Source organism: Vitis vinifera, chromosome 18 (genome assembly GCF_030704535.1).
Source record: "Vitis vinifera cultivar Pinot Noir 40024 chromosome 18, ASM3070453v1".
Lineage (NCBI taxonomy): Eukaryota > Viridiplantae > Streptophyta > Magnoliopsida > Vitales > Vitaceae > Vitis > Vitis vinifera.
In genome coordinates, this window is record NC_081822.1 from 6,996,566 (window position 1) to 7,019,703 (window position 23,138).

The 23,138-nt window shown below is 38.6% G+C and overlaps 3 protein-coding genes across 5 annotated transcripts; 2 read left to right on the forward strand and 1 right to left on the reverse strand.

Annotated features, from left to right (window-relative positions):
• The first annotated feature begins 235 nt into the window (after positions 1 to 235).
• On the forward strand, positions 236 to 6,103 carry LOC100264342 (amino acid transporter AVT6A). The gene is made up of 5 exons (XM_002285452.5): positions 236 to 838; positions 1,051 to 1,203; positions 1,535 to 1,738; positions 3,966 to 4,431; positions 5,647 to 6,103. Exons 1-5 carry the CDS (start codon positions 433 to 435, stop codon positions 5,765 to 5,767), a joined length of 1,350 nt encoding a protein of 449 aa, XP_002285488.1. The 5' UTR covers positions 236 to 432; the 3' UTR covers positions 5,768 to 6,103.
• Positions 6,104 to 11,405: 5,302 nt separating this feature from the next.
• Positions 11,406 to 15,647, forward strand: LOC100242055 (probable xyloglucan glycosyltransferase 12). Its single transcript, XM_002285450.4, has 5 exons — positions 11,406 to 13,204; positions 13,298 to 13,606; positions 13,732 to 14,022; positions 14,402 to 14,515; positions 14,635 to 15,647. Exons 1-5 carry the CDS (start codon positions 12,443 to 12,445, stop codon positions 15,256 to 15,258), a joined length of 2,100 nt encoding a protein of 699 aa, XP_002285486.1. The 5' UTR covers positions 11,406 to 12,442; the 3' UTR covers positions 15,259 to 15,647.
• Positions 15,648 to 18,340: 2,693 nt separating this feature from the next.
• Positions 18,341 to 22,925, reverse strand: LOC100247194 (transcription factor bHLH74). 3 transcript variants are annotated; one of them, XM_019216556.2, is made up of 8 exons: positions 20,444 to 22,925; positions 20,240 to 20,351; positions 19,967 to 20,049; positions 19,819 to 19,887; positions 19,340 to 19,411; positions 19,087 to 19,221; positions 18,917 to 18,998; positions 18,341 to 18,825 (listed from the first exon to the last, which is right to left on the reverse strand). In XM_019216556.2, the coding sequence occupies exons 1-8, from the start codon at positions 21,050 to 21,052 to the stop codon at positions 18,800 to 18,802; spliced, it is 1,188 nt and encodes a 395-aa protein (XP_019072101.1). In that variant the 5' UTR covers positions 21,053 to 22,925; the 3' UTR covers positions 18,341 to 18,799. The 3 variants fall into 3 exon arrangements, with proteins under 3 accessions (XP_019072101.1, XP_019072100.1, XP_019072099.1); XM_019216555.2 differs by having other exon boundaries at positions 18,341 to 18,822; positions 19,967 to 20,032; positions 20,118 to 20,351; XM_019216554.2 differs by having other exon boundaries at positions 19,967 to 20,032; positions 20,118 to 20,351.
• Between the last annotated feature and the right edge of the window lie 213 nt (positions 22,926 to 23,138).

Sequence of the window (23,138 nt, forward strand, 5' to 3'; positions counted from 1 at the left end):
CCACACCAAAGTTTACTTCCAAATGTGACAAGAATTGATGGTTGGGAAGGGCTTTGGTCGGCTCAAAGCAACAAAGTTGTTGGGAGGGAAGTTTCCCAAACTTGGGAGGGATTGTCGAGGTCGACGGCATTCATTATCTATCAAATTCAAAGCAGACTTAGACCAGTTCACCCAACCGCGACAGATTTCAGCGGGCGGAGTGGCCGGAAGTGTGATTCCCCTATTTTGAACTAGCCGGAAACTCAACCACTTGTCGGTGTATTATTGGTCTCACCACCAAAAACAACGAGTCCACGTGGTTCCCGCGTAAAATACCTGTAACTGAACCCCGTCCCCTTTCCATCCCCTGAAAATAAAAAGCCGTCCCACCACCACCGCCATCCCGAATCGCCTCACCCCTCATATACTCTCAACGGCCAAATCTGTCTCAAAATGACGATTTTGGCCTCTGCCGACCGGAAGTGCCGCCGGAGCCCCAGAGCACCCCTCCTCCCCCAAAAGTACGATGATGCCGATTCCTTTGAGGTTGGCTTCTCCGGCGCCTCTTTCTCGGGCGCTGTCTTCAATCTCTCCACCACCGTAGTTGGGGCAGGGATCATGGCTCTTCCCGCCACCATTAAGCAATTAGGGATGATTCCGGGCTTGATCATGATTCTATTGGGTGCGCTATTGACCGAATCCTCTATCGAAATGATTTTGAGATTCAGTCGTGCTTCCAAGTCCTCCTCCTATTCCGGTGTTGTCGGTGATGCTTTCGGTGGCGTTGGCCGGACGGTTTTGCAGATTTGCGTCGTTGTTAATAATATGGGGATGCTCATCGTCTACATGATCATCATCGGTACTCATCGCCTTACATGTTCCCCCCTTCATTTTCCTAATCTAATTTGTCTTTTTTCTTTTCCTTCTTTTCCACTATAAATTGTTGTACATAGTTTTAAGGATTGTGAAATGAATCTTGAGATTAAGCTTCAAAAATCAACTGGTAGAACATTGCTTACAGAATTGATCTTGATAGACTGGTTGCTGACATATTTGTTTTTGGTTTTACAGGCGATGTGCTATCGGGAACATGGTTGGACAAGGTTCACCATTTGGGCGTGGTGGAGGAATGGTTTGGTCAACATTGGTGGAGCACACGCTCCTTCTTGTTGCTTCTAACAACTCTCCTTGTTTTGACTCCGCTTATATCATTCAAGCGTGTTGGTCAGTCCCCATCAATCTCATTTACTTTGCTTATAAACATATGCCTTTAGATGGTTTGGTATGCCTTGGGTGGGATTATAGGCTGAAATGTGAATTTAAACCTGTTCTCAAAATGAATGAAAAAGGATACCAGACTTCTTTTTAATTCATTTTCAAATTATTGAAGGATAGCTTTATCTATTAATATTATTACTATTTTGTTATTATTTGAACTACCACTATAGGATTTAATGGTTGGCTTGATGAACCTTCTCCATATGTCTTCTAGATTTTAGTTGTCATGCATTTTCTGTAGCTGTGAAAATTGTGACCAATTTTTATGTGGTGTTAGATTCATTGAGATACACATCAGCTTTGTCTGTCGCTTTGGCTGTTGTTTTTGTGGCAATCACTGCTGGAGTAGCTATCGTCAAATTGGTGGAGGGAAGTATTGGAATGCCACGTCTACTGCCTGAAATTGTCGATCAGGCTTCATTCTGGAAGCTTTTCACGACTGTTCCTGTTCTGGTCACTGCCTATATATGCCATCACAACAGTAAGTTGTAAATTCTAAAATGTTCCATTTTGTTTTTGTACACAAGCACATGAGCAGTCAGTGATTATTGTCTTCCAAGTAAAGGGTTTCAGTAGTATTGGACTTAGAAACCATTTCAACTTGATTCAGTTATGCTTCTCTCTATCCTGAGTTCACAACTTGATTTGAGATCATTTCCCTAGGTTTCTCAATTTTAATGATATCATTTAGGCAAAGCTGGTTATTTTGGTAAATGTTATGAATGGAATAAGAATTTGATAAAAAAATTCAAGTGATCTGCAAAGATTATGGAATCATGCTAATTTAACATTTAGTTTTCTTGTGTTACCAGTTACCAGTTATCACAATGATGTGCACTTGTCAAGTTAACGGGGAGGTTCTCCTATTTCAAAAGAGTAAAACAGAAAAAGGAAAAAGGAAAAAAATGGAAAAAGGAGGGTTACAGTGAAGAATATTTCTTCAAAGTGATTTGGAAAATGCAATCACTAAGCACTTGTTGTTGGACATGCATTTAGGCATTTCTGTAGCTAATTATGTCTAATAAATTAGAATCTAAGTACAAGGGAACTAGAATAGAAAGGAAACAAAATGAACTGAATCAAAATTAAAATGAAGAATTTCATTGAAGTGTTCACAAAACTATTAGGAACAGGGATGGGAGTAAAATGTCTTTCATTGAGTTGTTTGCTAATAGTTAGGAAATGGACTAAAATGTATATGTTTGCTATAATATCCTTATGCAAAGGAATAAATGACTCAAATATTGTAAGATAGATAAAAACAAGCTAAAGTATATACATAAAAAATAATCTGTCACATTTTCTATAGGGAGAGAGCTTATGCCTCCTAAATGAAAATATGCTCCTGTCAATTAAAGAAAACAAATAAACGTTACGAAATCCGTATAAGGAAAATGAATATTAATTTGGTTGAAAACAGAAGCCAGAGACATGACTGATATAAACATTGAGTTGGGTCACAATTTTTTTTCTTCTATGAAAATAGTGATTTGGGCCACATAACTAATAATTTTTTTATTAAACTTGTTAAACTTATTCAACATTTTTTATTATTTTGGAAAACAAGCTATAGGGAGAGAGCTAAAGTATATACATAAAAAATAATCTTTGTCACATTTTCTATAGGGAGAGAGCTTATTCCTCCTAAATGAAAATATGCTCCTGTCAATTAAAGAAAACAAATAAACATTACGAAATCCGTATAAGGAAAATGAATATTAATTTGGTTGAAAACAGAAGCCAGAGACATGACTAATATAAACATTGAGTTGGGTAACAGGGGAAAAAGCAACACAGTCATCTCACAATTTTTTTTCTTCTATGAAAATAGTGATTTAGGCCACATAACTAATAACTTTTTTATTAAACTTGTTAAACTTATTCAACATTTTTTATTATTTTGGAAAAATATTCAACCATTTGTAACAGATTCCCAAGCTCCAATCGAAATGTTGTTTTCACCATCAACTTAACTGTTTTGTTTCCTAAATCACACTAATGTTTTTCAAATTAAAATATATAGTTGTGAGGGTGGTTTTACCAAAATGTATGGGTTGTATAGACAGTCTTGTAAAACGTATGAGCAATGAGGAAAAGGAATGAGATTCTTAGGGATTGTGAGGGACTCATTCCTTAACTCAAAATCTTGGAATGAATTTCCTCCATATGTATTGAAATAAATACATTTAATCATTGAAAACAAAATGGGTCTCATTGAATCTGTTCAACTTCAGTGAAATTACTCCATATGATTCTCATTGAATCATTTAAGTTGTGTTTTTTTTCTCAGAATCCCCAGGTTGAAGACATTGCATATTGCATCTTGTCAATGTCCTGATGGGAGACAGAGAGATGCATATTTCTCACTGTTTGACAGGCAACATGTAGATAACAAAAGAAAGCAATTTCTATATCTTTGTCTAGACTGTTCAGTAAATAATATAAGCATTTCAATAGCCAGCTTTTTATTTGACATGCCTTCAAAACAAAACTCACAGCAATGAACTGACCATCATCTAATTTGTAGCAACTGAGTTGTCACAATCCAAGCTGATCAAAGGTCTTGATGGATGACCATTGCCTTTTATCTGTTACAAATTGGTGCATACATTACAGAATTACTGTTTTTGTTAGAGTTATAATGTGAAGCTGTTAACTATTTATTTGGTCCTGCTCATAACTTACTCTTTCTTATTTCTGTCTGGAAGTTCACCCAATTGAGAAAGAGCTCCACGACCAAACTCAGATGAAACCTATTGTGCGGACATCCCTTATGTTGTGCACATCAGTCTATATTGCTACCAGCTTCTTTGGATTTCTTCTTTTTGGGGACCGAACGCTTGATGATGTGCTGGCCAATTTTGATGGTGATCTTGGGATCCCATATAGTTCATTGCTTAATGATGTGGTGAGGGTGAGCTATGCCATCCACTTGATGCTAGTGTTTCCAATCGTTTTCTTCTCCCTTCGCCTCAACCTAGATGGTCTTCTCTTTCCATATGCCATCCCCATTGCCTTTGATAGCCGGAGATTCTTCTCACTTACTGCTGCTCTCATGGGTTTTATCTTTTTGGGTGCTAATTTCGTGCCTAGCATTTGGGATGCCTTTCAGTTCACTGGTGCCACAGCTGCTGTTGCTGTTGGGTTCATCTTTCCAGCTGCTATAGCCCTTAGGTGAGTAACATTCATTACTTTTAGTAAATTCAAGTTGAAGTTGGTTGTGGCATCAAATTTAGCAATCATCCTTTTGAGAAGCATAAAAACACTTTGGATGATTCTCAGATTCTAAATGGCTCAAAACTCAGGGCATAAGTGGATGACTGTTATGGGTCAGACTACCATGTTTAGGCTACCTCTTTGCCTGGCCTAATTTCTAAGTGATCAAATAGACACAAGAAAAGGGTGTGTCTTGCATTCGAACCATGAATCCACAGCCTGGCTATCCAAAGCATTATAATTAAACATATGGAACCTGGGCCTTATTCAGATAGTCGCCAATGCGGAGAATTCCCATTATTGGATGCTTTGTGCTGGATGATTTGAAAACATCCTCCAATTCTTAGTCCTGAACAAATTTCAACTGTCTAAAGCAGGATGATTCAACCAGATCAAGATATTGCCCAAAGCAAAGGATTAGCTTTCAATCTACAAAAAGAAAAGGACAGGCACAAACTTGAGTTTGTGATTGTCCAACCAGGTTTATTGTTGATTTAAGAAACTTAGCTCAGAATAATTTCCTCATTTAGGAGTGACAGAAGTTTTATAATGGAATTGTGTAGTATGATTCTAAATCATTTTTCCTATGCAAATTCTTAAGGATGCCCTTTATTAACTTTTGGGACTTGATCATCTACCTGCAAACAGAAAATGAGAAATTGCTGTGAGAAAACATGTGGCCTATGATTTAACTGAAATTATGGCCCAAGATAGAGCTGATTAACAGAGGAGGATTCTGTAGCCAACATGGCACAGGGGAATTGTGTAGTATGATTCCAAATCATTTTTCCTATGCAAATCTTAAGGATGCCCTTTATTAACTTTTGGGACTTGATCATCTACCTGCGAACAGAAAATGAGAAATTGCTGTGAGAAAACATGTGGCCTATGATTTAACTGAAATTATGGCCCAAGATAGAGCTGATTAACAGAGGGGGATTCTGTAGCCAACATGGCACAGGGGAAGTGTTTTGGCATTCAGATTCAAGAAATTCCCCCAAGAATTACAGAAAGAGAATGGCAATATCTGCCAGGAATCTGGACCAATTGATTGTCACACTACTGTTGAATCAGTTTTTTATATTGGCTTAGGAAGCCTCTTGGCTCAAAGATATTCCTTAATCTTTATGAAGTTGTGTTAAAAGTATATTTAAATGTATTTCTGTTGTGCAGGGACACTCATGGAATCGCAACAAAGAATGACAGACTGGTATCATGTGTGATGATCCTCTTGGCTGTGTCAGCCAGCACGGTTGCCATCTCCAGTGACATTTATAGCATTTTCAATAGATGACAGTGGTGGAAGTTGGCCTTACAGGGAGGGTAAACTCATACAATTTATCAGTGGCTTTGAGATACAGACTAGAATAGAGAGTATTTATTTGATAAAAAAGGGCAGCCCTGAGATGCAGTAAGAGGATTGCTCCAGTTCCCAGTCTGGTTGCAGAAGCCAATTTTGTCTTCTCTAAATTCTTTTTGGGGAATATGTTGTTATTTTACACTATTGTAATAACTGAAACTCAAAAGTGACGGGAGCAATTTTGAATTCTATCAGGTTATTGCATGTAACTTAACAAACTTGGATGGCTTCCAGATTGGTTGCAATAACAAATTGCCACTTCTTTCTTCATGGATTTAATGTCTCTGACCAGGGAGGTTAAGTTTGTCTTGATGGGATCTAAACTCTCAGTTTCAGGCTTGACCCAAAACGTTGAAGAAGTTTTACTTTTCATAGAAGGTGAAATCAATGTTCGTCACACATTTGCATTATATCCATTCTCACCAACCCACCTCCCCTCATAAATTGATTTCTCATTCTTGGTTGGTCCAGCCAAGGGGAAGCACTCTCTCCTTTTGTACTATTGTATTCTACAATCGGCTTTCTTGGCAAAACTCCTTTCTTTATCAAATCCTTATATCAAAATGTGGTCCTTGCACTGCATTGCAATAATCATCTTCAACTGCAGCCTTTACAGGGAAAAATATGAATTCATCAGCGGTCCCCATCAAGAAGCTGACCCTAAAAATGAGTTTTGCAGCCCCATTTGTTTGTACTCTTTCCCAGCACCAATCTTTTTAATCCACGGGATCTTTTGTTTTTACTTGGTCTAATCTTTATGTTGCCATAGAGGGGTGAAGTTTAAGTGCCTTACGAAATTTCCCGTACTCAGAAATCTACATCCTAAGGCTTCATGTATTTAGTACTTTCCTAGATTGGTGAATGTGTTTTTTAACGTTTTTGTTTTGTAATACATCTGGGTAATACAGTGTGAAGCGATGGTAAAAGACTCTAACCAAACAAATCCTCTGCTACCTACCACCTTTTGGAGGAATGAGATGTAATATTCTCATCGGATGGACAAAATTGTAGTTTATGGACCACCCCAAAAAACTACACAGGCAGTTGTGCCAAAATTAAACCTGAAATGGATTAGTCATGACTCATGACCACCCTCTTAATAAAGAAGCACCCCTCGTTGTCCTTATTCAGCCACATCCATATCATTGATTACCCCAAAGGTCTTTAATATGCTCTTCCAATTTTAAAATAACAGGATCACAGAAATTACTGTTGTGCTTTCAAATTGCATGTACCCATTTTCTTCTTTTGGGTTTTCCTCCAATCCCAGCTTGAATGCTTCTTTTCTTTCTTTCTTCCTGTTTTTAAACAACTTTGCGCATGACTGATCTCATGTACACGCACGCCCTCAAGCCCAATGAGACTCAAAGAGCAACTTATTCAAATAAGAAATAGATGGATTATTTGATGCATTATTGATTTTTCATGCTATAGATGATTATTCTTTTTTTCCTTTTTTCTTTTTCGGTGTGCACTGATGATTAACGCATCTTTTTCTTTCAATGCCATGTACACTTTGTCAATGTCATACTTTTTGAAAGCTTCAATTCTTTACAACTGTAAATGCTGGGAGTTCTGTGAAGCCGATTGTACATCAATAAGCTGCGACTTATTCGAATTAATATAAAGTAGTCTGACCTTTAACATCTTTTGAAAATTTATGCTTTGGGTTTTGAATTGGAGATTGAAACCAGTTTTCCAAGACTTATGGGTCGAAGATGAAAATATTTTCTTCTTTAGAAAAGTGGATGAGTAGTTACCAACTCACTTTTCTTTGCTTTCATCTTGACCACAAAATAGTTTGAGTCTCTACTGTTGATGTCGCTTTGTTTTTGAAATTTCTAATTTTAAGAAGTGGATAAATATTTGATTGCTTCACCAGCCATCCATTCCCAGCCAGCTAATTAAACAAAGGAAACAGGTGTATGACTATAACCTTTGCAGTTGTAGTCTTTACCATTGCTGGAATATTAACATCAGGACAAATATTGGTGAAAGTTTTGAAAATTCAAGGGTCATATTTTCTTTGAGCTGATACGTGGAGTCACGCTCATGGATAGTCTAACACAGAATGGAGACAAATATGAAACACCCAAATGAAATGGTGCTTTGTGTTTTGCGTTATGTTGAAGCCTGGAAGAATACCAGTGGTGCCGGACTTAATTTAGATTATATGCCTCAGCCCTCTTGATGGAGATTGATGGGTTCTTCCTTTGACACCATGATTGATAACAATATAATCCGTAGTGGTTGACAATTTGAGCTTAAAATCTGTGTTGTTTTTGGACATTTTCAAATATTTGTTTATGTTTGAACATTATTTCTATAATTTCGGCATTAATTATGAAAGTTTTTTTTCTCTTTTTTCCCTCAATATTCATGTACAATGGACCCTCACCCCGTCCAACCCACTGGTATGAAAACATGAACACCATGAACGAAATTCGCCAACGTTGGCACGTCTACATTAGTATATTGAACAAAGAAAAAGAAACATTAGAATCAGCATAATCAAATATTCATAATTCAACGCAAACATGGGCACCGTCAGGTATCTTATGTGCGTTTATTCGCAATGGATTTGGACACCATCTTCCTCGCTTTCTTTGATTTTTCGTAGCAGAGATGCTTATTCTATTCTAGTCTGAATTATTGTAAGTCAAAACTGCGATTTTTTGGAAGCGAACATAGTTAGCGTTTGTACCAGCAAAGGTCTGCACTGCGACACATATTTGATTAAAGACCCACAAGGTGCTGCCACTTCATCCCTTGTCATTCTATACTTAATTTTTATATATACTAAAATTTAATGACCCATAGTGCCACTTGTAGAAGCATTAGGATCCATGACGTTTAATTATGGGATTAAGAGACCAATGCCCTCAGTTCCCACCTAATCCTACGCATTAGAGAAGAAAGAAAAGGCAAAACCGACTTGGGCCTACATCTACATTTCTCTGTAACTTTTTGTCTTGTTTATTATTCGCATACACGAAACTCGTACCATTGGTTTAATAGAAGAAAAGCTACAAAAGCAATCATATGGAGAGCTGTCATCCATGATCCACGAAGCTCGACTCCATTCCTTCCGCCGAATGCGACCCATTCCAGTGTCATCCCCTAGACTTTTCCTATGAAAATTACCTCAACCAACCTTGCTTCACTCGAACAAAATAATTGTAAATGATACACATAACAAGTACCTTTCTGATTGGAGGGTGGAGCTCACACACAACAAAATTTAAGCATGATGACGTTGAAATTAGAAACTTCGGGTATTCGGAAATGGCATGAAATTTTGCAATTAGTTGTGCCCACATCCTCGCACTCACATTTTTTCCGTGGGTGAGTGATTCCAAGGGAATTGGGGGAGTGATAAGCAATAAGTAATCAGTAGAAGAAAATAGTTAAGTGGAAGTGGAAGGGGAAGGGGAAGGAGCATGGAAAGGATGGGGCGGAAGCCAACAAAAACTAGTAAAGCAGCGCGGACCGGAGATTGCGGGCAATACCTGGAGGCACGACAGACGCTGCCGGCTGTGGCGGACAGGCTGTTCGTGTGAGTGTGGACCAGTCACCAGTGACATCGCTACGTGTCCTTCTCTCCTTCCATCATCACGTGCGTATTCTTATTCTATGTTGTCCGCTCCATTGCCCTACTTTCTTCACCTCCACGTCCCACTTGCCACGTCCTAGGTTTTTTTTCACTGAAATGACCCTGCTACCCCTTATCCTTTCTGGTTTGTTTTTAAAATTTTGAACAGCTCTCCTTTTTATCTCATCCACGTGACCCCTGAACCTCGTTCCAGCGAGCGGAGATCGGTTAGAATAGGGGTGAGCCGCATGGAGGCTTTGTACTCCTCTAAAATTATAGGCCATGTGCTGCCGTTGAAGTTGGTGACTTGGCCGGTACGAGCCGTGTTGATATGATTGATGACCAAATAAACAGAGGATCAGCATTGCGCCATCATTATCCACTTCATACAGATTTGTCGATATTAACCCCTTCCAAAATTCACTCTGTTTCACAAAAATTGTCGGTGCAGAGGCAAAGAGCCGAGGCTACTTTGGACAATTTATGTCCTCTCTGTTTGTTCAGAGCAATAAGTAATGACACTCACTAGCCCACCCTAATTGAGGCGCGTGCCAGTCACGCTTTCAGCCTTTCACTCTCAAATCTTCAGTAGCGTGGGTTATGGAATGCCAAATTGTGTTTTCCATGCTTCAAGGAAAAATATTTAGATTTATTACAAAACATTCCGAAAATTAAAGCCAAATTTGTTACAAATATCTAATAAATAAATAAAAAGGAAAAAAAAAATTATATTAACGATTCTCAATTGTCTTTAATAACAAAATCAAATATTAATATTTTATTTCCACCTATTTCTATAAAATTATTCTTATTCAAAATTTATCAAATATGTTTCCTAGGTTAGAAAATACGACGCTTCCATAAAAAAATAAATTGAATTTTTTATATGAGTTTCTAAATAGAATTTTATTGTTGAAAATAATTTAAAAATATTTTTTATGAACTCTCTTAACAAATGAATTTCAATATTCTCTGTATTTAATTCATTTTATAGTTTTATTTTAAATTTTTCACATTTTTTTATTTTAATATTATTAAAATTAATTCATATTATTGACTACTTTGGAGGATGGTTGATAAAGGTTTTTATTGAGTTGTATTTTAATAGAGGTAGGAGAATAAGGGTGGCTTGTGGAGTGGAATTAATACACAATAAAAGGTTGCTTGAATTAGAGTGGTTATAAATGAAATATTTAGGGTTTGTTGGGTGATTATTTTAAAAAAGAAAAATTAAAAATAATATTTATAATTTGCTTTTTAATAATTTATAAAATAAAAATTTCTTTGAAAATTGAAATATTTTTACCTAGTTTTAATGTTCTTAAATATATTTTAACAAAATTTTTTATATCTAATATTTTATTTTTAATTATTTTTTATCTTCATATAGTTATTTTTTAAAACTATTTTAAAAAATATAAATAAAAAAATTTCGAAAATAACTAAAAGGTGGTTTTTGAAAATATAAAATTTTTGTTTTTAAAAATAAAAAATTAAAATTACTTTATTTTTTATTTTTAAGAAAAGAATGGAAAAAATACTTTGTTTTTTTTTTTTTAAGAGTAAAAAAGGGAAAAATAATTTCCTGATTTTCAAATATATTTTTCTATTTTTTTTCTCCTGACATCCAGTTGTCGGTACACTTGAGCTGGTGGGGGAGTAACTTGGGATAAAAGTAAATGCATAATTAATTAAATTTTGAGGGTCACACGTGGTAATGGATTGACTTAGGAGGTCACGCGCGTAGAAGATGCGTGGGTGAAGTTATAACCAACACAAAGGAGGAGATTTGGAGCTTCAAAAATTAACGGCACAACCTTTTACTGATGACGGGGACTCGGTCTTCTCTTCTCATCCATTAGAGACGGCCTTGGATGGTCTTGTCCAGCCCATCTAATGATTAAAAAAAAAAAAGGAAATAAAAACAAAAATCACAACCCAATATTCATTTTGATTTTTAACCATTTCCAACCTTGGAGTTGGATACCTTCCCATGAAGTTTCCCGTGCTCCGCTTTCACCTTCTGGCACAAGAATAAAAAAAATAGGAAAGGAAAAATGAAACGCCATGAAAGACAGACGTTGAATCCGGAAGTGGAGACGGAAATGGACGCGGGAGGGCGTAAAATTTGTAGGTAAAAGGAGAAGTGTATGAATCATGAATGGGAGGGTGGGCCGTGGGGGAGGTTTCTAGGGCTTACGTCGGGCTTCCATGGTCTGTATGTATTATGCAGGGGAGTGGGGTAGTAGGTGGAAGGCCAACAAAACCCATTAATATCAAGAAAGCGTGTTTCTCTGTCTTACTCGTGATTTTTTCTGCACTGTTTTCCTTTTTTTTTTAAATAAAATAAATACAAAAACAAAAGATTTCATTCTGTCTTAGATAGATAGATTGATCCTGAGATTTCCTCCGGTTGTTTCCATTTAGGTTTGGGTAAAAGGAGATGGATTTGGAAGGTTAAATTGATTTTGACAAAACAGGGTGGTTTATTTTTAAAATATTTTGATTTCAAAAATCAAAACGTGTTGAGCTGTTAGGCTCTTTCTCTCTCTCTCTCTCTCTCTCCCTCCCTAGTCTCTCTCTCCCGCCTGGCTTTCTATATTACAGACATATCTCTTGTGTAATCTCTGTTATTACAAACCATCCAAAGTCGTGTTAGGGTCGAAACTCGAAAGCTGTAATTGAATGCGAGCTGTTTGGACACATCCCCAGAATCATAGCACCCAAATCTTTCTCTACACAGAGGGGCTTCTTTCTTCTTATAAGATAAAATCTTCCGAATGCCACCGCGTATTATAGACGCTTTGCTTTGATCCGAACCCACGCGTCAATCTCCGCCTCTATTTTCTCTACTCTCTTGAGACTCCGTGGCTTTTCTGACAATGAGATAAAAAACCAGAGTTCGAGGCTTTGATGTTCCACCCATTTGGCCTCTGAAACCACGGGGCTTTGCTTTTGGTTCTTGGCTTCGGGGAGGAGTGATTCTGGGAGGTGGGTTTTTGAGATCAGGAGCAAAAATGGCGCCATCCTTTGACTGGTGGACAAAGGAGAGTCACAGGGGGACGCCGGTTGTCGTCAAGATGGAGAACCCTAACTGGTCCATTGCGGAGCTGGAGGGCCCGTCGGATGACGATTTTCTTCTCGCCGGTTCGCCCAACACCAACAGGGACAAAGGCCGGGGCAAAAACGCCAGGCAGCTCACATGGGTTCTTCTCCTCAAAGCCCACAAGGCCGCCGGTTGTCTGACCTCCATTGCGTCGGCAATGTTCGGCCTCGCTGCCGCCGTGCGCCGCCGAGTCGCTTCCGGAAGGACCGATACCGATAACGACAACGGCGGAGGCATGGAGCAGGAGAACCCAACGGTGAAAAGCCGGTTCTATTCGTGTATAAAGGTGTTTCTGTGGTTATCTGTTGTGTTGCTGGTATTTGAGGTGGCAGCCTACTTCAAGGGTTGGCATTTCGGCGCACCCCATCTTCAATTGCAGTATTTATTGACAGCTCCATATGGGGTTAAGGATATCTTCAATTCCTTATATTCTCGATGGGTTTTGATTCGGGTGGAGTACCTCGCTCCTCCTCTGCAATTCCTTGCCAATGCTTGTATAGTGCTTTTCCTTATACAGAGTGTGGATAGGCTAGTTCTTTGTTTGGGGTGTTTCTGGATCAAATTCAAGAAGATTAAACCGGTTCCTAAGGGGACTGTGGATCTTGAATCCGGTGATGGAAATGGTTACTTTCCCAGGGTTCTTGTTCAGATCCCCATGTGCAATGAAAAAGAGGTAAATTCCAAACTCTGTTGCATTTTATTTTTTTTGGGCTATTCATCACTATGTTTTTTGGAGGTTGTGATCTGATCTTAGAACCTTTATCAGGTTTATCAGCAATCTATTGCAGCCTGCTGCAATTTGGACTGGCCAAAATCAAGCATACTAATCCAAGTTCTGGACGATTCAGATGACCCAGTGACACAGTTGATGATCAAAGAGGAGGTCACAAAATGGCAGCAAGAGGGCGCCCACATTTTGTACAGGCACCGGGTGATCAGAGACGGGTACAAGGCTGGTAATCTCAAGTCTGCTATGAATTGCAGTTATGTCAAGGACTATGAATTTGTGGCAATATTTGATGCAGATTTTCAGCCCACCCCTGATTTTCTGAAAAGAACAGTTCCACATTTCAAGGTATCTAATCCTTCTTGCATTCAATGTGTTATGATCTCTGAATACAATGTTGCAGTATCATCGTCTGTTTCTTTAATTAATTTTCTTGGACTTTATTTCACCACAGCCACTTGATTGCAATGCAGGACAATGAAGAACTAGGGCTGGTTCAGGCAAGGTGGTCTTTTGTGAATAAGGATGAGAACCTTCTAACTAGGTTACAGAACATTAACTTGTCTTTTCATTTCGAAGTGGAGCAGCAAGTTAATGGAGTTTTCATCAATTTCTTTGGTTTCAACGGCACTGCTGGAGTGTGGAGGATAAAGGCATTAGAGGATTCTGGTGGTTGGTTGGAGAGGACCACTGTTGAGGACATGGATATTGCTGTTCGAGCTCATCTTCAGGGCTGGAAATTCATCTTCCTCAATGATGTGGAGGTAATTCTTCCTATCTATCTCAGTCCATATATATATATATATATTTTTTTTCTGTCAGTAATTCATCTGAGCTAGATGACCTCTTCAGTGATTTGGGAAATGTAAATTGTGGAAATAACATTGGACTACCCCAATTGTCATTTTTCAACAATCAAAATGATAGCTAATGACCGTAAACACTAGCTTGATTCAGTTATTTCTATGTGTAAATTTTAGTGGCATGGCGTGCCTGCATTTCCATGTGTAAATGCTAATGACTGCAGTTATTTCTTACCAATGTCATAAGCTCCATCAATTGGCGTGCCTGCATTTATTTACCAGATTTTGTTTTCCACTAAAACCTAGGGAGCCTAACAGTTTATTCGGTTCCTATGTTCAGTGCCAATGTGAACTGCCAGAGTCTTATGAAGCTTATAGGAAACAACAACACAGATGGCATTCTGGACCCATGCAGTTGTTTCGCCTATGTTTGCCTGATGTTATCCGATCCAAGGTGCTCAATCTCTCAAACACTTGTTGCTTATAAGTGCAATTTGCCCAAATTTATATATTTGGGGAGAAGGATGATTCTAATTATTGACATTCTTCTGGAACCTCTTTTGGTTGATGCAGATCAGTATTTGGAAGAAGGCAAATCTAATCTTCCTCTTCTTTCTCCTCAGAAAACTGATACTACCCTTCTATTCTTTCACCCTGTTCTGCATAATTCTCCCAATGACAATGTTCATCCCTGAGGCTGAGCTCCCATCATGGGTTGTATGTTACATTCCGGCAACTATGTCATTTCTCAACATCCTCCCTTCTCCAAAATCCTTCCCCTTCATTGTCCCCTATCTTCTCTTTGAGAACACCATGTCAGTGACCAAGTTCAATGCAATGATCTCAGGCCTATTCCAGCTGGGAAGTGCATATGAATGGGTTGTCACAAAGAAATCTGGACGCTCCTCTGAGGGTGATCTTGTCTCCCTAGTTGCAAAAGGCCCGAAGCATCAAAGGGGAAGCTCAGAGCCTAATATTGGGGAGATGGAGGAAACTTTACTGCAGGAACAAAAGGCCTCTAGGAAGAAAAAGCACAACAGGATTTATACAAAGGAGCTGGCATTGGCTTTCCTTCTTCTAACAGCTTCAGCAAGGAGCCTCCTCTCTGCTCAGGGGATCCACTTCTACTTCCTGCTATTTCAGGGCATATCATTTCTTCTGGTTGGTTTAGACTTGATTGGAGAGCAGGTTGAGTAAACAAGGAAATGGTAGGCTTGGTAGGGGATAAATGGACTATATAAACACAGGAAACAAGGGCGGATAATATTTAGAGTACCATTGAATGAGAAATGAGAACAGCTGTGGGGAGTCGTTAGAGGGCTGAGGGTTAATATTATTGCCCTCTAACCTCCCAGATCAAATTCCGCCAAATAGGAGAAGTGCCACAAAGACACAAGGAATGGCTTCGCTTTGGAGATAAAGAGAGACATAAAATGGTGGTGCTCCTGAAAATATGTGAGGTTTTTTTTTTTCTATTTTGTATTTTCTTTTTTTGATTCTTTTGTTTTTGGGTCTATTCTTTTGTAAGAAAATGTTTATTTCAAACATCAAACACCAATCTTAGTTACAGCAGCATTCCCTTGTTCTTTTCTCCTCTCCTTTTTTTCTTTGTCACTGAAATTGACTAACGTGAGAAAATGAAAGTTGGATGGTTCTCATAATGGCTAGGGGAATGACATCGCTGGCTCATTTTTGTGAATCTTTGTTAGTGGCCTCTCAGCAGGGTTCTAAGTTTGAATTGTTCTCATGTTAATCTCTCAAATTAGATAAAGCCTGTAAATATGTTTCTTTTTCTAAGGCAGTATATTGACAAGCTCTCACTCTGGAGTTCAAATGGAGAAATTTTTTTTGAAGGTAATACCCTCACTTTTCTAAGGATCATGGAAAGCCAAGGAAACAGAGGAAGCACATGGGAATATGCAAGTTTGCAGAGAAAGTACATGGGAATATGCTTTACATGACGTTGATACTATGGCCCCATCTGAGTATTGGGCCACCGACATCATGGAACTGGTGGACCATGCTATGAAAGAAGGCGAACCTCTTGTGAGTTGTGATCCAACCTTCTATGCTACATTCAAGACTGCTGACGGAGGAATTCTGTTTTCTTGTCCTTCTTATGAAACCACCACTGAGTTAGTCTAGTAGGAGAACATGGGTGGGAACTTGGAGGCTGTCTCGAGTTACAAGTAATTATTCTAAAGGATTCTAACCCATTCGAATTGATTTTGGTGCTGACAAAAACAGCGGATGAAGTAGAAATGTCTGAGTGAGAAAAAGGTGGTAAAAAATTTGATATTCCAGGTGGGTATTCCCTCCGTATATTTGATTGGGAGGAGGCTGGAGGGGTCTCTTAGGCTTTTGTGGAAATTAATCTCTCTATGGGCTGCCATCACTGCTGCTGGAGAAAACAACAGGCCCACACAATGTCTTCCACAATAAAACAAGAATTTTTTTTTTATGGTCCTTTACTTCACTTTCCTACCTCGCCTACTATTTATCATGTATTTATTTGTATAATCTTTTGGAAAGCAAGATGTAGAAGCTACTTTGAAACAAGAAAAAAAGAAGGATATTTTATTGTTTTGGAGAGGTTCAAAATTGGCAGTAGAAGTAGAATTTTAAAATCGTGAAGTGGTTGGTGAGTATGGGAGCCAGCCATGGGCATTTGCTTCAGTCTGACCTCGTTAATGGTTGTGCGCAACACATTTCCATTTGGAAAAACAAAGTGGGTGATTGTGATGGGATAGAAAAGGCCAACCAAACCGATCCTCAATCATTATCTCGTGGTTTGACAGTGTCCAAGGTTGTGGTTCGGGTCAATCTTCTGGAATAATCACTTGGGAGAAACTTTACTCATCAATTTCTGTTCAAACTCTGCTCGTGCTGTGCCCTTGTGCTTTTACTCTTAAACCCATTATAATCCTATTTTCCAAGTTCTTTATAACAGAGGAGAGGTGTGTATGGGGCCGCCCTTGAGACATTTGTCCCTCACTTCGACAGTATAGGAATGGGCCTCGGGCTTTTCCCTATCCACAATTTAACCTTTTTATAAGCCTAGGCCTAGCCCCGGCCTTTGGCGGAAGAAAGCCTAATTTATATAAATTTTGAAATCTTGGAGTAATAAACAAAAAAAACGAAAAAGTTTAAAGGAGAGATGGAACCAGAGACTAAGAATGTAAAAAGGTAGACTGAACTTTCACAACCATATCATTTGGGCAACCATTTGAATTGAAAATTTTCAACTGAAAAAACATAAAAGAGCATTACTGGTTAAAACTTGGCTTAAATTACTCTCTATATTTGCTAAAGCAAATGGGATTAAACCTCAGGTCATTAATCAGGAAGAGAAGAGAAATGGACAAACAAAAATACCCACAAAACATAGGAAAAGCCACTTGATTAGTAATACTCACTACTTGTTTTTCCATTTTTGAGAAAGAGGAACCTAATTCCTAAATCCTCGTTGGTATGAAACAGCAAGTCAGCAATTGCTAAATCCACTTGCCAGGACCTTAGCTTGAGTTGTTGCCTTTAGTGGTTATACTAAAAGTGGACTAAGCAAATTTATAAAGGGAATTCATACCTTTGCTTTTGTTGTGGGTTGGCCTGGTTGGGAAGGTATCCTTTATTGAACTGGGCGACCATTTTGGCACTTTCCTTCTCTTTTCCTTTTCCCATCAATGTGAACTGTGAAGTAAACAGGGCCTTGCACTATGGAGCGTGTAGCTGAATAGTATCGGGGGTTCTCACCCTTCCCATTTGTCCTTTTCTTCAACCATAGGTTCTATTTTTTTTCCCTAGGATTAGCCCCCTTTGCCGTTGTTAAAATAATAACTTTAATACAATACAAATTTAATTAAGTTGTGATGCCCGTACTCAGGCACAGAGATTTGTGTTGTTTCAGAGATGATGGGAGTGATCGAAGGCCAGCATACCTACATACTTGCATGTACATGTAAAATTTGAATTTCAAATTCAGCCCCATTAATTTTTCCAAGCCCAAACCCCTCCAGTTTGCATGAATGCCTTTTCGGTTTCGTTTTGAGCTTTGATTGCACACAAAGCCCTGTACTGATCCTGGTACAGCCCAGGACTCGGGGAGGATTTGAAAAAACTAGATCTTTCCCGCATCCATCATTCTTCGTGTTGAAATTCAATCGTGGGCGGTGATCATGGTTCCCTCCACTTTGATTGCTCATTGTAAGAGGCATACAAAAATAACTTAACTGGATCATATAACAAGCTTCAATAATTTGAGTCCTAAAAGTGTAAGAAGTGGAGAAAGGGAGAAACCCATATGCCAATTTATTGGTAATAGAATGGAGCCTTGTATTTGAAGGAATGCCATGTAAACAAAACGATTTCTCACCCCATCTATTTTCTGAACTTTATGCACTCTACAATATACTTGTCTCTCTTTAACAGTTTCCCCAAAACCCTCACAAAGCTTCAAACCCACTTCCTCTAATCTACAACACCAATGAAAACAATCATCTTCACCACTCAAAAGTCTCACTTTTGCTTTTCGAATATACACGGTCTGTAAATCTAAGAAGTCATCTTCTTCTGCTAAAATTCGAAGAACAAACAGTTAGGAGTTGAGAACCTATACAACTTTGAAGAATTTCCTCTTTTTTTTCCCCTATTCTTTTCCTAGTTGAGTTAAATGTTCAGTCAACTTAAGGATAATTGAATTCTTTGTCAGGAAGAAACAGCTTTCTCTCTCCCCAAAATTCTATAGCTCCAGTTTTGAGCGGCCTGCTGAACAAGTTGAAATTTCAGGGTTAGAAGGATACAGAAATTTAACAAAGAAAAAATCTGCAGTAATTTCAAATGAACTTCTGACACTTACCATTTGTTCCCAGATTGTTGCTAGATGGGTTAGAATCAAATCCCATTTGGAGAAGACTTTGGAGTTCACCATCCCATACAGCCTGTATGTATGAGAAGACCCTATGTATATCAGTGCTTATCACAAGACAAAAGGATGAGAATAGGATGATCAGAAGATCCTTTAGTTACCTGAGTGGAATGAAATTGTGGAGTCGGGATACCTGGCAAGGTTCCCTGGGAAATTCCATGCGGGTAAGGATGAGAAGAGCTCATTCCTGGACCAAACCCAAGAACAGATGTACTGCCACCCCGTGAATTAAGAATCTATGCAAGAGGAAAACTAACATGAATATCATGGCATTCACTAAACCGAAAAAAGGAATGTGATAATGTGATTGATTCATTTCCACATTTATTCTAGCAAAACATGACATTAACTTACATCTTTCGATAGAAGTCGTTCTATATCAATGTTCAGTTCTGGATTGACAGTGGCAAGTTTCATTGACAGAAACTGCAATAGGAAAGCAAGAATGTCATCACTGAATCATAAAACATATAAAAGCTAAAATAATTACACCAGTGGGGTTGATTTAATTCTTAGATGTCCAAACCATGCTGAATTTCATGTTATATGATCTAGTATGATCTGCAATAGGGAATAAAGGGCAACTGCATAGTGAGAAATTCTTTTCCTTCAGAAATTTAAATTTGGTGACTAAAATACCATATCATGAGGCTGCATTGAAAATTAATTCATCTCCATTTGGCCAGAACAACATGACATAACATTGATTTACATCCATTGTTGATCATAACCCCATATAAGGATTGATGAGGCTAACTTTTTCTTAAATATAAATCTTAAACAACAGCACAACACCACTAATGCCCCTATATTAGAGTTGAACAATGGCATACCTCAACCTGTTGTTGCAGTGACTGTACATAATTGATAATCTCATCAAGCATTACTGCCTTCCCAGTAATCTTTTATTGCAAATAACAGAAAACTAATCAGTAACGAAATCAAAGAAAGAAATTAATCAGAAGCTGGCCCTCCAATTACCTTATTACATCCTGGAACAAGTTCTTGAAGCAGTCTCATACGCTCACTGATCTTTTCTCTTCTGACCTGCAAACATAAAACATCTAGGTTCAAGATACATCAGAAAGCAGAGGTCTTTCATAACATTTAATGCATAATAGCAAGAAGATACCCTTTCAGCAAGGCTGTGACTATTAGTCGCCTGGCCCCTTCTGGCCCTCACGTGAATGTAATTTTCTTTAGGAGCTTCTCCATTGCTAGAATTGTCTTTAGCATGTTTATTTGGTTGCTTACCACGTAAATTTGGACTCATGTTTTGATCAATCTTTAGTTTCTTCTCTTCTTGTTCTTTTGAAAACTCAGAATTTTCCCAAGGGAGACCCTTTGGTTGTTCTCCATCAGCACTCTATCACAGATAAAGAAAAAATTTAACCTCAGTTGAGTTTACAATTAAGGATAACAACTAACTGATTATCATAAAAACATGCCTGCATTTACCTTGCTGGTATTCAATGGAGGACGAGGATCAAAGGAACTTTTTCTTCTCTTTCCACTAGGTGAAGCATCCACGGCATCGCCTTCTGAAATTTGGTGGCCCTCTTGAGATTGTGCACCATTTAAGCTTTTCTCAGTGAGACCCTCCTTGTTTGGGGGAAAATTTGGAGGGCACCCAGAATTAGCAGTCTGGCCACACTCAGGTAGGCCAAACGAAGCAACCATTTCGGAGAAACTCCCACTGCCAAAGCATGGAAGCTTCGGCACCATCTCTACTAGACTTGAATTAGATGGGTAGAGAACAAGGTGGGGGGTGCTACCAATTCCCTGATTTTCCAGTACAACAGGGTAAGCAGAATTAGCAAACTCACTGTGAGAAACCATTGAAGACCCTCCAAAATTCTCATTCTGACTTAAGGACACAATGGGATCCCAACCAGAACCAAAGAAAGGGTCTCCTCCATTTGAAGATTTATACATGGACGCCGAGCTCATTGTCATTCCTGTAACCTTCTCAGAGATTGGATGTGTGTTCATCCCTGAAGATGGGCAATTCAAAATACTCTGACTTGTATTTGGAAACCCCATATTACCATTGTCATCAATACCCATCTTATTCTTAAGGCAACAGACTCGAGGAAAAGGAAAAAAAAGGAGAAAAAGAAAAACCCCGGAACTTGTAGAAATCTACCTAGAGTAGCAGGAAACTAAAAAAGAAAAAACTCAATTCCACTGTTACCCTAAACTAGGACTGGATGGATACTAAACTATATAACTAAAGGGAAAGTGGGTTTGACCAAATACAGCTGGTAATATCTTGCAGGACTCGACAAGGAACAAGTAACCTTGGCAGCTTTATAGAACTGAGGAGGTGTTAAAGCAAAAGAAACCTCTTATTGCAGCATCTCATATAGACAGAGGTAAAGGAGAAATCCAATGTTCAGGCATAAAATCTACAAAACTCCAGCTATTTACCTCTTCTTTCAAAAACACAGCCGCTAGGATCAAGTCTACTCTAAGAAAAATGGTTCGACAGGAACAAGAAAGTGCACCTTTCAGAGCATAAAGTGGATAAACAATGGCATTAACCAAGAAACAGCTCACTAGACCCGCAAAAAGAAAGCAGATTCCCTTTTTCTCTTTTGTTTGCACAAGAATAAAAATTTCACATCCTCCTAATCTAAATTAAACAGACTTGAGATAAGTAGGCCCGAATCTCGTGATCTCAGACTCAATGAAGGGGATCACAATAAGCTTCAAGCGATTAAATAAAATGAAAATGGAGTTGAGAGAAGCCGTATTGAGGAAAATTGCAACAGCCAAAATTTGAAAGTTGAAAAAGTTTTGAATCAACACCATCAACTCCTACGAACCCATAAAAGGACAGCTGCAGAAACCCTTTAGAGATATTCTCAGATGGGCACCAAAAAATAAAGAAAAAGACCAAAAAAGCACCGAATTTTACTTGAATTACACAAGAATGGAAATTTGCAGGGCTTCAGGACAGTGGCCTAAAATGGAAATTGGATGGTAACTCTGAAAGCATCAAATGCTTGCTTAAATTCCACAATGAAAAAACCAAATTCAACAACTGCGTACTTGAAGAAACAACAAAGGAAGCATCAAATTCCAACTTTAATAGATCACAAACAATGCGGAGACCTAGGAGGCTAGAGGCTAGAGGCTGGAGAGAGAAATCACATATATAGAGGTGAAAGAAAAAGAGAAAGAGAAAGAGAAAGAGAAAAGAGAGAGATAGAGAGAGAGCCCTTTGCTTACCTGCCCAAGTTAACAGGTGACATGTATGATTTTAAAAGACAGACTAACTGCTGCCCCAACTGCTCTTGCTGCTAAATTATTTCACAACCTAATCTCCCTTTTCCCCCTTCCCCACTTTACTCCTTGTCAATTTCTTTTCTTTTGAGTATTATATACTTTTACCTCAGAGGAGATTGATTGAAGAGGTTCTTCTCTTCAACCCCAAGCTTTGCTTTCTTTTTCCTTGCTTGCTTGCTCCCTTGTTTCACATCTTTTTTTACTGACACATTTGCCAACTATCCCTAACACTCCTCTCTTTGCTGCTCTACACTCAATATTTTTCTCAGTGCCAACTAACCCCTGCCTCATTTCTTTTCAGAAACCACCCATCCTGCTCCTAAGCTCCATCACTCTCCATACACCCCCGCATCCCCATCCATGATCCACCCCTCTGATACCTCCCGATTGTATGACCAACTACCAGTCCTGCTAAACCATCCACTCCTTGTACCATCGGAAAAGCATCAAAAGATGATCCAATCAGTTGATGGGTCCATGGGAAAAAGTGTGGTGTTGGATGAAGACAACTCAGAGAGGGTGCTGTTGCTGTGGATCACATCACAGTTTCTCGTTTTCCTTTACTTTTGTTTTCTGAATTATTTTCTTTTACTTTGGGCCTTTGGCGCTCAGGAACATAAGGAATAATGGAATCTCATCATACATATATATTTACCTCCTTGTCTTGGTACGGTTTCCAGCTGTATTCAAAGCTCTCCACACTCAAGCTGGTCAAACCAAATTGTCTGGTCAACTACAACTCCGGTTGTGATCTTGCTGGAAATTGAAGGCATTCCGGAATTAACGGCCACTTTGCTTCCACGTAAAAATGATCCTGTGTAAAACAGAGCACAGTGGAAACAAGTCACCCCAGATTTACCAT

Coding starts and splice junctions, on each gene's coding strand:
- LOC100247194 (XM_019216554.2), bottom strand. CDS start 21,052: ATGGGTATTGATGACAATGGTAATATGGGGTTTCCAAATACAAGTCAG. Junction 19,222..19,339: donor AACGACTTCTATCGAAAGAT/GTAAGTTAATGT, acceptor CCTCTTGCATAG/ATTCTTAATTCACGGGGTGG. Junction 18,826..18,916: donor CAACAATCTGGGAACAAATG/GTAAGTGTCAGA, acceptor CAACTTGTTCAG/CAGGCCGCTCAAAACTGGAG.
- LOC100242055 (XM_002285450.4), top strand. CDS start 12,443: ATGGCGCCATCCTTTGACTGGTGGACAAAGGAGAGTCACAGGGGGACG. Junction 13,205..13,297: donor CCATGTGCAATGAAAAAGAG/GTAAATTCCAAA, acceptor AACCTTTATCAG/GTTTATCAGCAATCTATTGC. Junction 14,516..14,634: donor CTGATGTTATCCGATCCAAG/GTGCTCAATCTC, acceptor TGGTTGATGCAG/ATCAGTATTTGGAAGAAGGC.
- LOC100264342 (XM_002285452.5), top strand. CDS start 433: ATGACGATTTTGGCCTCTGCCGACCGGAAGTGCCGCCGGAGCCCCAGA. Junction 839..1,050: donor CGTCTACATGATCATCATCG/GTACTCATCGCC, acceptor TTGGTTTTACAG/GCGATGTGCTATCGGGAACA. Junction 1,204..1,534: donor TATATCATTCAAGCGTGTTG/GTCAGTCCCCAT, acceptor ATGTGGTGTTAG/ATTCATTGAGATACACATCA.